This window comes from Artibeus jamaicensis, unplaced genomic scaffold (genome assembly GCF_021234435.1).
Source record: "Artibeus jamaicensis isolate MK-2021 breed Jamaican fruit bat unplaced genomic scaffold, CSHL_Jam_final contig_354, whole genome shotgun sequence".
NCBI lineage: Eukaryota > Metazoa > Chordata > Mammalia > Chiroptera > Phyllostomidae > Artibeus > Artibeus jamaicensis.
In genome coordinates, this window is record NW_026521803.1 from 9,903,911 (window position 1) to 9,918,241 (window position 14,331).

At 46.4% G+C, this 14,331-nt stretch overlaps 1 protein-coding gene and 1 long non-coding RNA gene across 2 annotated transcripts in view; both read left to right on the forward strand.

The window, feature by feature from the left end:
- Positions 1-233: 233 nt before the first annotated feature.
- On the forward strand, positions 234-3,346 carry LOC128627281 (uncharacterized). Its single transcript, XR_008391442.1, has 4 exons — positions 234-376; positions 1,350-1,558; positions 2,787-2,949; positions 3,084-3,346. It is a non-coding gene; the product is annotated as an uncharacterized LOC128627281 (long non-coding RNA).
- Positions 3,347-12,222: 8,876 nt separating this feature from the next.
- The window catches only part of TTC39C (tetratricopeptide repeat domain 39C), a 92,925-nt gene continuing 90,816 nt past the window's right edge, over positions 12,223-14,331 (forward strand). The window contains exon 1 of the mRNA XM_037134092.2: positions 12,223-12,492. Coding sequence (XP_036989987.1) covers positions 12,341-12,492 — 152 coding nt within the window. The 5' untranslated portion in view covers positions 12,223-12,340. The remainder of the gene's footprint in view (positions 12,493-14,331) is intronic.

Below are 14,331 nucleotides of genomic sequence, written 5' to 3' on the forward strand. Positions count from 1 at the left end.
TTCCACTCAAGGAGACTATTTTCCAAATCCAACAAAATTTTTGGAAGAGGTAAGAGGATGTTTTGAAAAGTTTAACTTTTCATTACTGCAGAATGGAACACTGGAGGGTGAGGTGTACAGTACTTTTATATTTTCTTTGTTGCTTATTAACCCTCTGAGGTAGACATTAAGTTGTTTGCCTACATTCCTCTCTTTGGAAACAACTTCTCCCCATTCTGTGTGGGTCCGGTGGAGTGGTTGGCCAGGGTGCTCACCCTCCCTACTGCCTCCCTATGTGACCAAGGCTGGCCAATCAGAGTATTCTATCCCCCAGTGATTGCTTTGGGCAACGTCATGTGACTCAGCTGGCAACGAGCAGAATCGTCCTTGACAGTGGGTATGTAGAAGCTGGAGAGAAGGACTCCGTCCCTCTGGGGATGGGCAAGCGTGGAGACCAATGCTCTAAAAGTGGAGAGTGGGATCTGGATTTAGAGACGACAATTTGAGAAGCTCTCTAACGCAGGTTACTAGCTCAGAAAGTCAATAGAGACTGAATTGACCAGAAGCAACTTAGAGTCACAAAGGCTGGTGGTAATGAAAATTCAAATCTGGCAAAGAACCTTGAATTGCTCATACCCTAGAGTAATAGTTCGGGGTAGGGAATACAATCGTTTTCAGGACTTTTTCTGTTTTGTTTTTTTAATGTATGGAAATTTCTGTGTGGTTACAAAGCTTGGGAAGTGCTGTTGGCATCAGGAGGCAGGAGTGCTAGATCGTAGAACAGACAGGACAGGCCTGCAGCATGAACTGTTCCACTACCTCCTCTCCCCCTGCAGTGGAGAGAAAGGCTAGCCTGTAAAAGGAGCAGAGTCCTGGTGTCCCCTCATGAGCACGCTCAGCCAACCCTGCAGGTGGATACCTGTGCCCACCTTTTCCATTTAAACCCAGTGGAGTTGGGTTTGGTCACTTGCAACAGAAAGAGAACGACCATTTCACACATTAGGGAGTAACCAGTGCTCTGATTTTCTGCAATTGCCTCTCATAAGTCTCTAGTGTTCTTCACGTTAAATTAGTCCTTTATATTAAATCCTGTGAGCCATCTATCTACCACAAATCTACCGTATCATTCCCACGCAAAATTCCTTACTGGCTCCTCATGCCTGTCCACTCCTTAGCAAGGCGCGGGCAGTCCTCAAGCCCTGACTTTTCCCCCGGCCCCCAGCCTCATCCCTTGCCACTGCCTGCCTCATTCTCTACCCGCCAGAACAACTGCACTGCTTGATGATTCCCGCTGTTACATATGTCCAAGCTGTTAATGGCTCATGCTGGTCACTCACCCTGGGATACTTTTTTCCCCCTCTTTCTTCCAGACTCAGCTCAATTCTCAAATCCCTCACAGGAAACCTTCCTATTGTGGACCACTTTGCCTGGTTTCAGGAATTGTAACTACCTCCCATGGCTAAGGATGAGTGAGCGACCTCCAGAATGCAAGCCACAGGAGACAAGGCTTGTCTCTGGTAGCAAATGCTGCCTCAGCTTCCTCCCTCTGCCCCCAAAGCATGGTCAATGTTGTCGATGGGTAAGTTTCCTCACAGTGAGGAGCAACCTAAGCCAGACATGATCACCTGGGAGGCCATCATGGAAGGACTGGGGGGGGGCTGCAACAAAGAGCGAGCAATAGACCCGTGCCCCCCTGGCTATGTGACATAGCCCAAGTCCCCATGTCCTCTGGGAGAAGCGCTTCCTGGCTCTAATCCCCTTAAGCCTGAATAGCTGATGGGGAGGGGTGCAGCTCCTTGCCTTGCTAGAGCAGATTCAGGGAAAAATCTGGCATCACAAAGAATTCCTGAAAAAACCTGTGAAATCTGCTCTGCTAAGAGTGCTTTCATTCATATGTTAAGGGTTCGAGCAGGAAACCCTAAAGTTTCTGCAAAACTCTCTTCCTGGCAGACTCTGACTCAGACTAAGCCCTCAGATTTCTTTGAAATGTTATCTACTGTTTGATTCTTGCTGCCTGTATTCCTGTGTATTACAACCCAATAAAAGTCTTTGGAGGAAGGGGCTCAATGTCTTTTTCCCCTGAGAAACTGGCCACTGGTCAAGGCCCTTTTTCCCTGAGAAACTGGCCACTGTTCAAGGCCTTTTTCATCAGAGAAACTGGCCACCTCTCCTCCCTAAGCAGATCATGTCTTGGTATTGTTTTCTTTCATCCGTGGCGGACAAGGGGACTTGCAGGAAAAGTCGCCCCCACACCTTCCATGAACCCCCAGGGGGCCTAATACCCTGCCTCTGTGCTGCCCCAGCACACAGAATACACCTCTATCTAACGGTCATTTTATAATATATTAGATTATCTGTTGGTGTGTCTGTCTCACCCAGTGGACTAGAAGATTATCAGATTCAGGGGCTGTATCTTGAACTTTGTCTTTCACAGCAGCTGGCATATGGTGGCTGGCACACAGTACATCCTTAAAGAAGATGTGGTTGACCTGAACTGGCCCTTATTATAGGTAAAATAGTCCGGCCATATCTGGTGATGAAGCCTCTTAATAACCCGAGAGGACCTGCCGTTCACTGATGTGTCATTCCTGAGTGAACCTCTAGCGCACCTGTGATCATTTGTTATGACACTGCATGAGAAGGAGCTCTTCCCCAGCAAAAAAAACTTTGAAATGTGCTTGAATTACTTAATGGAACAAAGGCAAACAATAGAATTGCTATCTTAAGCCTAGAGGAACAAAAGCTTTTATTATTTACACAAAGCCATTTTTTGTTCATTTAAATATTTAATTTATTTATTTTTTTAGAGAGAGGGGAAGAGAAGGAGAGAGTGAGAGAAACTTCGATCAGCTGCCTCTCATACGCCACCAACCAAGGACCACACCACAGCACAGGCATGTGCCCTGGCTGGGAATCAAACCTGCAATCTTTCACTTCGTAGGACAATACCCAACCCATCGAGCCACACAGGTCAGGGCTGCAAAAGGCCATTTTTGTTTCCTAGCCAAGTATGGAGAGATGGGGGGGGGGGGCCCTAAACAGCAGCATTGCTTGTGGGCAGAGGTGAGGGGCTCACCCACTAGAGGGTGTTTCTTTCACCACAGGGAAACAAGAAGATTGCTCCCAAGCCCAGGAAGCTGCTGTTGTTCTTCAGCCTGGCTTAGGGGCTGAAGAAACTAGTCCCTGTGGGATCCGGAGATCCAGTCCTATCTGTGGACACAAACTCTGTTCTCATTTTCCCTTAACCACCTCACAGTGTCTCCTTGTTTTCACTGTTTTTGTCTCAGAGGAAATAGTGGGGTGGAAAGGGTGAGGAGAAGTGAAGAGATGTGTATTTTTAGCCATGACACAGCTGAATGTTCTGAATCTTCTTTTACCACCACATTTAAAAATAAATGTCAAGAGTTGGGATTGAAGTGACTTCTTAGTGTCCGCATCCTCTTCCCTCCTTAATGAGGGCCTGTCTTCTGCCGTCAGGCCACCCTCTCTCTGCATAGTGTTTCTCTCAACACCGGATACATAACTCATTAGCCGATGGAATGCACCCAATTTCTGGAGATATTATATAAAAAGCTTTTATCTTAAAGGTCCAAATATACAGTTTTATCTTCAGTTTCACAACATAGATGTTCATATCCAAAGATATGAAAATGATTTGCCATCAATATCATACATTACATTGTGCTTTCATTCATTTAATTCAGACAATATTTCTGAAACATATACAACACTCAGGGTGAAAACTCAGCCCCCACCGAGGTCGCAGAGATGAGCAGTAGCCACGCACTTTCCAGGAGTTGCCGTAGAGACAGCTCTTTCTCCTGGGCTGCCTGCGGTTCGCCGACACCAACTAGACTCCCCTGGGGTAAAATGCAGATGCCTGGGCTCCACCCCCGTTTCACGGAATCAGATTGTACAGGAGATTCTATATTCGCCTGCCTTTAAAGTACCTTCTCAGCGTGAAGCACTTTTCAGGCTGTTCAGGAGGAGACAATGCCGATCCCCTGAAACGTGTGTGTGTGTCCCCTCAGTCAGGTCCCCAGAAGGTACTAGGGTTTGCTTTAACAAGGACTATTTACTCACGGTGGCCCATGAGACCTCGGTTTTAAACCTCACTTTAACCCTTAGTGGCTGCATGGACTCAAGGAAATCATCCAACCTCTGTATTTATTTTCACCCGTGTAAACTTGGGATAAAGCTCACCCCAAGGGGGTTGCTTTGAGGATTAAATTCAACAACCTTACAGAGTCTTAACTCTGTACCAGGCATTCCTGACTCTTGGGCACTCTTCAAGATGAGGTTATTTTTCATAATAAACTATTTTTCTTTCTGCCCTGGGTATATGAAATAAAAACAAACAAACAAACCATGAACTCCCTTCTTCCACTGTTCTGCACCCTGTGGTTTAAAATGATTCCTCTTATTGTAAATGAATAGTTCTATTGAAGTATGATTTATATGCTGAAAAATTCACTGCTTAAAATATACAAGCCAATGTTTTTTATGCAACCATCACCACTATTTAATTTTAGAACGTTTTCAAGATGAGTTTTTAATGTGTGTGTGTGCGTGTATACCATCCTCAGGGAGGCAAGTTTGGTTAATATTGTAGAATTTCTTAAAACAAATATACAAATTTATTCTCTTAGTTTGAAAAAGTGGGTATTTCCTCCTTTACCTACTTTGAAAGACTACACATGCTTTCTTTTTAAGATTTGTTTTTCATCATTTAAAATCCTCTACTGGAATCGTCTTCAATTTTTTATTCATATTATTTTAAATGTTTTCAGTAACAATGGATCCTCTTTTGAGGATAAATAGGAAAGTGATAAAAATAGGGGTTAGCTTCCTTCAATGACTAAAGGGGAGCTTGATCTGGTTAATTCTGTGGGGGCTCAAAAACCCAAGCACTGGCTCTACATTAGTGAGACAGGCATTCTGATGTTCCATATGCTAACTCTGAAGGTGTAAGGAATCAACAAATTAATAGAAAGTCAGTGAATATCAGTTCATAAAGTGTATATTTGTTGTAATATTAAATATTTAAGGAGTAAATCCAAGAATTACATGGATTCTGAAAAACTTTGAACCAAGGTCAAATGGCCTTAGTATTTACCAGACTGTACTACGAGCATGTTTCTGACTGTGTGCCTCTTCCGTAGCAATGAGAGGGCTCGTAACATTTGTCTAAAGACCAGCGCTCACCCCCGTTCTGACACAGTGGGGACCCTCGGTGAGGGCCCTGCGAAAAACCAGAGTGTCAGGACGCCCGGCCCCGGGATGTCCACGCATTTACACAGGTGATACCTGTGTGGGTTACCTGCTTTGACAGAAAACTTTTTCTTCCACTAGTTCCTTAAGCTATTGTGGGGAATTCAGTGGTGCTGAGTTCTGGGTTAGAACATGTGGATTGCTAACTTAAACCCAGAGCAAAACAGAAATGATTTATGAGTAAGGCATTATTTTATATTAGTAATACATTTTTCCTTGCAAGGATAAGAGCTTGCAAAAACAAGAGCTGAGTGCAAAATGTGTTATATACACAGGATGTAGAAGATGCATTTTTAAAATCTTCATACCAAGTGTTATTGAGTTCCTTGTCCAACCCTTCAGGCAGTGTCAAAAACATACTAATGGATTATTAAAGCAGAAACGATTTCCAAATGAAGAAATCTCCAACTTAGATATGTTTACTTTTTATTTTCTTACACATTCTGAAGAAAATCTTTACTTCTTCCTTAGGCTGAAGTAATAATAGCAAACACATATAGTTTATATTAGAAATGGTTTAAGTTAATCATCTCCATATGATGCATCTGGTTATTTCATTACACAGATTTTCTTGTAGCTGGATATTTTAGGATCTTACTGTTGACAAGTAAGTATATGAACAGAAGGATCCACTGGCTTTAATTAATATTAGAAAACAAATTGCATAAATTCAGATAACATTTTGCTCGTGCAGCTTATGGAGCAAATGCCCATTATTTCATTTAATTAGCTTGAAGACAATCATTGTCTTCATATCATAAACAGGGACACTGAGGCTGAAAGAGGTTAATTAGAATTACTCCAGGTCACAAAGTAAGCGCATAGCTGAAGCAGAAGCATAACCTCTGATTTAGACTTCTGGCCCAATCTCTCTCTCCCTATACTTGCACCTCACCCCCTTGGTAGCTTACAAACCAAGCGTGGTCACAAACAGCTGTTGAGCACCCGCTGCATGCTCTAGACCAGCAATTTTCAACAGGTGTGCCATGAAAAACGTTAAAACCTGCAATACCTGACTACTTAGTCAGGGGCACTGACTTCGTTTTCCTTAGATAGTCAAATGTAAAAAATGACAACAGCCAACACGACAATAGCCATGCAGTGTGAATAAATCAAAATTACAACTACTTTTTGTCAAATTAGCAAAAAATGCATTTTTTGATGGGCTGCAGAATTTTAGTATTTAATTTTTGTGTGCCACAAGACGAAAAGGGGTGAAAATCGCTGCTCTCAACAGTCCTAGGGAATCTGATTACACTTTAAGATTTGGAAACCAGTCCACTCCACGCAGACAACGCCCAGGCTGCTGCTACGTTCGCCCACAACAGATTCCTGTGGGTGGTTAGGTACTGGAAGAATCGCCCCTCTTCTTGCAGTGGGGGAGGGCCTAGTGTAAAGAGAAGAACTGGGCTGTGCCATTTATTGTTAGTTGATGTTGGAAAGGATTAACAGTAATTTAGCACAGGGGTCCTCAGCCTCTGGGCTGAGGGTCAGTACTGATCTGGACCTGTTAGGAACCAGGCCACACAGCAGGAGGTGAACTTGAATTAATGCATTTGATTCATCCTGAAACCATCTCCCCTCACCCTCTGTCTGTGGAAAAATTATCTTCCGCAAAACCAGTACCTGGTGCCAAAAAGTTGGGGACTGCTGTCTTAGCATAAGACCAGGACTGTTAGTAAGAAATTAGTTAAAGTTACATAAAGAGAAGGAAAAGAATTTTCTTATTTAGATATTAGTAAAAATGGAGATTCAAGATACAAATTAATTATACTGGCAAGATATATTTGGTTTTAGATATGCCAGGAGAAAAGCCACAAGGGCACTGGATGGAACTTTCCGCACCTTGGACACCTCTCCTCACCCCTAATCCACAGGGCCGGAGCTCTGCTTCCCTCCCCAGGGGCTCAGTAGACCCAGACCTTGACACCAGAGACAGCCTCTCCCTCTGCAGAACAATGGCCAGTGGGCAGAGGGGTCATGGGCATTCACCAGAGGCTGCAAAACGTGCACATTGTGAGATGGAGGGGAGGGGAGACTTGATTATTTCTGTAAGAAGGAGAAGGGGTGGTAGATCTGGGGGACAGCGGGTATCAGTGAAATGCAAGGAGCCAAGTTAAAGGGAAGGGAAGCAGGAAGAAAGGCTAAAGGAATGGGAGGGGAGAGAGGAGAGTGAGAGAGAAAGAGAAACCCTGTGAAGATGAAGAGAGGGCCGGTATTACCACGTGAAGACACATCCTAGTCAAGGATGGGGCAGGAGGCTTCCCTGCTTGAGCTGCCCAGGGGGAGGAAGATAACCAGAGGGGGGACATCCTGACTTCCCTAGTCTTGCCCCTGAATCTGCACAGTAGCAGAGCAATGATCTAAACTCATGCTTCATCCCACGGGGTATTTGGTTTGGGGGAAAGGCAGAGGTGGAGGCATGCAGTCGAAAGGGTGTGGCTTCCCTCCCCGTGGTGGCTGCTAGGGCAGAGAGAGTTTCCTGTCGGAGCCACGTGTCCTGCTGGAGAAATGGCCAGGGCAAGGCCAGGTGAAATCGTGGGGTCTCCCACGTGCTCCCCACTGCGGAGGCCAGCTGGAGAACCCCCTGTGAGCAGAACAGGAAGGAACCAGCCACAGTTTTACATAACAACCTTTGACCTGATTTGCCTTCCATTAAAAGCAGTTCACTGAACCTTCCCTCCCCTTCAGCAGGGTAAAAGGGCTGAGCTGATAGCGTCGTAGCTTGTGTGACATGAAAATGTGGTGACATTAATTCCCCTGCTCTTCTCCTTTTCAGATTTTCCAGACATTCTGGGAACCTACATTTATTTCAAGTAAGAGCACAAACTTACAAAAAGATACATTAAGTCACGGTTATTAGCATTACTAAAAATTTTAATATAATCTAAGCACACCACGCCAGATTTTCTTCAGGTAATATATTCTCTAACTGCATTGAAATTGTAACTCCAAAAACGAAAACTATGTTTAGGAAGACACGAGTGAAGGATGCTAGTTGTCTAACACCCACTCCCCACCTCTCTTTTCCTGACAGACCTAGAATTCCCCAACCCGGGAGTTTGCAGGGAATTGATCCCACCTCCCAGATCCGGAGCAGGTGATGTTTGCCTCAGCAAGGGCTGTCCAAACTTTTGGTGGCTCTAGGCCACACTGGAAGAAGAAGAGTTGTCTTGGGCCACACATTAAATACACAAAAACTGATGAAAACTAAAAAGAACGTTTTAAGTACATTTCCAGTTTTGCGTTAGGCCACATTCGTAGTCCACGTGGCCCCTGGGTTGCAGGTTGGAGAAGGCACCCTGCCTTAATCCCTCATAGTGAGCCCCCCTCCTAACCACATTGATTGGTTCAAGAATGAGCACCTGGCCTCAGTCAGGTCAATCAAAGCCAATGAGATTCGACCAGGGGATTCTGGTTAAGCATGGAGAAGCAGTGCCTTCCAGCTGGATATAAAGTGGAAAGAAGGTAGCCCTGGGAGCTTCCATCTGTTTTGGGACCAGGAGGGAAGGGTCTACCTGAATGTAGAGACACCAAGCACCAAAAAGGCAGAGCAGAGAGGTGGAGAGGTAGAGAAACTAGTTCCTAGTCACAATCGCAGCCCTGGTACAGCCTCATTTTGGGAAACCCCGTCACGAACCAAAAATTTTGCAATTGAGACAGTTGGGGTCAGATTTTTGTATTACTTGCAACTAACATATTTTAACTTTAAAAATCTACTGTGTAAAGAGTCATACACATTCTAAAACTTCTCACTGATCATTTAGACTTGGAGTTTGGTTTTCATAATGGAATCTCCAAAAAACCACAAACTGCTGACAATACCCACAAGACATATGTAGAAAGAAAATAAGTTCTTTCCTTCACTTGAGGGCTTCCTTTTTTCCTCTCCCTTCCTCCCTTCTCTCCCCTTTCTCTTCTTTTCTTCCAACGGAAACACTTGAGTAACTAGTAGACTGAAGCCCAGTGCACTGAAGATTGTATTAGTTCTGTAAGAGGGTGCTGGGAATCTCACAATGTTAAGTCTATGGTGCCCTAATGTGTTAACAATTAGATTTCCGTTCCTTTCGCAGGTAATATACACCATGGCCTCTTCAATATCCATCATTATCTGCCATCATTATCTAGTGAAGAAAACATAATCAGCCTTAATTCCCCACCTGCTAGGTGAACCTTGGGCAAATGTCAGTGCCAAATACAGCTGTCACGAGTATAATTACTGGTCCATGTGTTGTCTCTCTTTAGGATTGTGAGGTCCCTTTCAGTCCCGTTTGTGTCCCTTATCACAGAGCAAATATTTGAAACTGCCCATGATACTGTTCCTAATATAATTGTTGTGGTATCTGGTTAAGTCCAATTTGGCATGTTTCTGCTGTACAGAACACGGCAGAATTACACTTTATCCACATCACCCACTGCTCCCCACCCCCACCCATAAGCGTGCTGGGCAATTGCACTGGACCTTGCCCCAATCATTCAACAGTTAGATTTCAGTAAGTCTGTGTAACCATAACCAACTGTACTATGTTCTTGAGACAGAACCAGCCCCACAAAGATTTTTTGGATTCTGCCCACTCCTCCTGCCATTGTTAGCTGCAGGGTCCCAGGTACCACATGGTAAAAGTGCCCACGGTATGATCGATTTCTTGACTTTTTTCCTCCCTCTTTTCAGTAATAGGCACGGAGAGGACTATGCTTGGTCACCTTCACTAGTTGTGGGGTACAGGCTTACCTGCAAAGTTTGGTACTGCTTTGTTGCTTTCCTTCCCATGTTGACTAGATTGCTTCAGTGATTTGGGGGTGAAGGATTCCACAGATCCGAGTTCAGGCAGCTTGTAAGCACCGGGCATGTGGTCGGCTCCTGTTACCAACAACGATGTGTGGCCAGGGTTCTCTCTCTGGTAAGAGTTTCTTGTGAGCCACATGACCAGTATAGCACCTGCACTAAAGGGCCCTGCCCATGGAAACGTACACATGCCTAAATTTATTAAAGAACACATGGGCACCTCTGTCACTTGGGACCTGGCACTCAGTGCTGTCTCAGTGAAACCTGTGACACTCAACATCAATTGTCATGATGAACATTGTTCACACCCCAGGGAAATGGCACTCACCTCATGCTCAATGTCCTAAAAACTAGAATTACGGCCTCCGAGTGCCATGAAGTTCTGTGGCCCTGATGCTACTTGGGACTAATACTATTTTAACTTCAGGAGGGCTTGGCTAAAAAAAAAATGGTCAGCTTGTCAAATCCTTCTCAGATGGCATGAATGCAACGATTCTGGCATTACAAAGAGGTGCTCCCCAGGAGTGAGTAGCATTCAGTTTCTTGCTTCTTTTGGTGTTCCAATACCTGACTTCAGATGTACGCATGAATTAGCACGGTTTTGTACCCACATTACTCTTAAATGTGTATCTATGAATGTTGGGTTTGGATATCTGTGGAAGAGATGGCACAAATCACAAAATAAATAATGGCCACTTATATGATGAAATTATATTAATTTGTAATTTTCTGTGGTAATTTATTATTCTGATGCCCTTATAATGCTGAACATGGTGTTTATAATTCATGGATTATCCTGATACTTTAATATTGATTTAATTTTTTTAACCTCACCCACGGACATGTTTATTGATTTTAGAGAGAGAGAGAGCGCAAGGGAGGACAGAGAGAGGAGAGAAGCATTATGTGAAAGAGAAACGCTGGTGGGTTGCGTCCAATGTGTCCACTGGGTACAGAACCTGCAACCCAGTCAGGTGCCCTGACCAGGAATCTAACCTGCGTTCTTTAGGTTTCCTGGACAAAGCTCCGAACCAGTGAGCCACACTGGCCAGGGCAAGCTTTAATTTTTAAAAAACAATTTTATTGGTAAATGCCTCAGTGGAGCATTTTTTCCAAATTGAAATAAACTACACTTTAAGAACTACAATGATTTAAGAAAGGTGTTTATTTGACATTAAGACAGTCATCTTGATTGTAATACCATGTTAGCAATATTGCTTTAAAAAAAGAGAAAAATTAACTTAGGGAAAAACATAAAAACTATTTATTAATTGCTTGTGTCCATATTACCCACCCAGAAGACCACCAGCCCATCATCAGAACAGCCAAACATACGACTAAATTCAGTCATCTCTGACATTTCATCCTATGAAAACCGTAGCTTTACACTTATTTGTTTCATTAGTAGGACAGTATAATTGTCAGGTAAGAGGAGAGTGCACTTGAACAGCTTATCTTATAACTTTAAAAAATTTAGGTATATGCCATTGGGCCACCACTTAGTCCTCTTGTTCCATCACACAAATGTTAATGTCTGGCCGGGGAGGGTGGGTCCTCCCCCCGCCAGTACCTGAGCACTGGGCTCTCGAAGCGGTCCCGCCGGGGTGTGGGGACGGCCCCGCCCCCGCCGCCCACCTGCCCCGGGATTGGCTGCCACGGGCGGCGGGCGGCCACGGAACTGCACGGAGGTGGGAGTCTCGGACTCCGGCTGCTGGGGTTTCAGGTGCTCGGGGCCGAAGCGCCGCTGCCCGCTCGTCTCCCGCCGCGCGCTCGCGCTGCGATTGCTCAGTCGGAGTTCCCTGTTCCCTTAACAAATCCGCTGTGCCCTCAGGCTTCCCGGAGACCCCGGGGTCGGCCCTTTCGGAGGAGGCGGTCAAGGTCCGGGCCTCCGGGCCTCGTGGGTGTCCCCGCGGCCCGGCGCCTCGGGCCGGGCGGGCTCGGCGAGGGGCGCGGCTCGGGTAGGCGGGCCGGCGCGCGGGGGCTGCAGGAAGCGGGGGCGGCGGCCGCTCGGGCCCGGCTCCGCTGGGTTGCAGACGCCCGGAAACGGATTCGGCCGCGGGGACCGCGCGAGTCGGGCGTCCGGCGGCGAGCGGCTGGCGCGGGCCGGCGGCTGCTGAGTAATCCCCTGCGGCGGCGGGAGGCGGCTCCACCCTCCCCGCCGCCCCGAGCCCGGCGCCTCGCCCAGCCCCGCCCGCCCGGCTCGGCGCAGCTCGGGACAGGTAGACGCAGCCGGGCCCCGGACGCGCGCGGGCCCGCAGCAGCCGCCCCACTTCGCCTCGGCCCTGCGCAGAGCCTCGCGCGCCCATGGCCGGCTCCGAGCAGCAGCGGCCGCGGCGGCGGGACGACGGAGACTCGGCCGCGGCGCCCCTGCAGGACGCGGAGCTGGCCTTGGCCGGCATCAACATGCTGCTGAACAACGGCTTTAGAGAGTCGGACCAGCTTTTCAAACAATACAGGTGACCAAGGCGCTCTGCTCCTCTACCCAGGCCACGCGCCCCTCGGGTCGGTGTTACGAGCCTCCCTCTGCGGCTGGCCCTCCCCCTCCCGTTGGTCACTGACCCCTGGCCCCGGTCCCCTTGTCCTCTCCCTCGGTTCGAGCTGCATTCTGAGCCTCTGCCACATCACCCCTTTCTGCTCCCGCTCCGTCGTCCTTTCTGTCCCCGGTCCCGCTGCGCGTCCTCCGCGCGCTCCGGCAGTCTCCCCTCACTTTACTCCGGGTCTCGCCCCTCGCAGAGGGGCGTCCACGCTTCAGCCGCTGCTCTGTCGCGGGTGGCCCTCCTGCTGCCGGAGCCCGTCCGTGTCGCCACCTGCGACCGGATGCGATTTGAGCAGCAGTGAGCCTTGGACTTGCTGTGTGTGCCTGGAGCTCGCGTGCTGCCCGAGCAGCCTTTGTGGCGCGCAGCACGGCAGCTGCATGATGCCTGTTTCTCGTGCCTCGCGTCACTTTGCATCCTTGTGCATTCCAAACGCTTTTACTGTTTGCAAACATGTGCATGATCGCCTTGCCAAGCAGGAATTAAAAAACGCAAACGAACTCCACTCGCTCACCTCTCTCTGCCTGTCTTCTAAACCTCAGCCTTCAAATGAGTTCCTGATGCCTTTCAAGCGAGCATATTTGTTATGAATTTCTCTAACTCAGAGGAAGAAGAAATGAGGGATTTTTCAGTATGCGTAAGAGTGGAAGGCAGAATACATGTGTTGAGTTCATTTTTATTTGTCTTTTTTAAAAAATGAAGGAAAGAACTGAAACCTGGTAGCTTTCTCGTGAGTGTGGGAGGAGCCTTCACTTTAATTGGGGACGAGAAGCATCTGCCTTCAGGTTTAGGAAGCAAGTTTGTGATTTGCCCTTTGAATGTTGGCAAGTCTCTGGGATGTTGATTCGCTGCTTCCTTGTCAATGTTTAAGGGTCATGTGCTTTACAGTTTTTTAGACCCGGTGGTTTGGTAGGAATGAGAGGAAGGATGTACAGCTGTCACTGAGAGAGCCAGTCCACAAGAGAGGAGGGAGAGGATGAGCTACAGACCCGCAGTTTTCAGACTTGGGAGAAGGGTGGTTTCTGCCGGTTGGAGCTCCCACAGTCGTAATGGGAAAGCCGCACAACCGTAAACTTTTCACTAAAGACATTTTACTTTTAAATGAGTTTTTAACCTGAAAATGAGAACTTCTCAGCTTTACCCAGAAGATTTTATTTTTAAAACATATAGTAGTCTGATTTCAAGCCAAAGATTTATCTAGGCTGTTCACGGAGAATAGATTTAAAAGACAACGTTTCCCTCAGTCTCTCTTGTATAGTTTTTTTAGTCCTCTGAGAATATATATGACATTAAAAAAAGAATAACCTCTGAATGTTTCATATACCGTGCTGTGGCTTGTTTTTTAGACTATCATTTTGGGCTGTAGGAGCGAGGGCTGGAGAGTCTTAGAGTCAAGTTTGCTCTCTTTGGTTGCTAATTGAGATACCGTGTTTGCACGTCTTGATAATACTGGCTTTGAAATGTTGTTACTCATTTGTAATGATTATTTTTTCTAAACTGCTTTAGTATAGGACTTAACTACTACTTCCTGGTTCCTGTATACTGAAAGCATGAAATAAACACTTTCTAAAGTTATATTTTACCTAGACAATTTTATGCAATGGTAATGGAGGGCAGATTGTGAATTATAGGAAAACTCTTTTCTTACAGCAGCAGCAGCAGAGAGATGCACCTTGAAAGGTGTTTCTCTGTGGGGGAAGGAGAGGGAAGGTGTCCAAGGAGGATTTCATCTGCTTGTATTTCATTTTTCAATTACAGTTG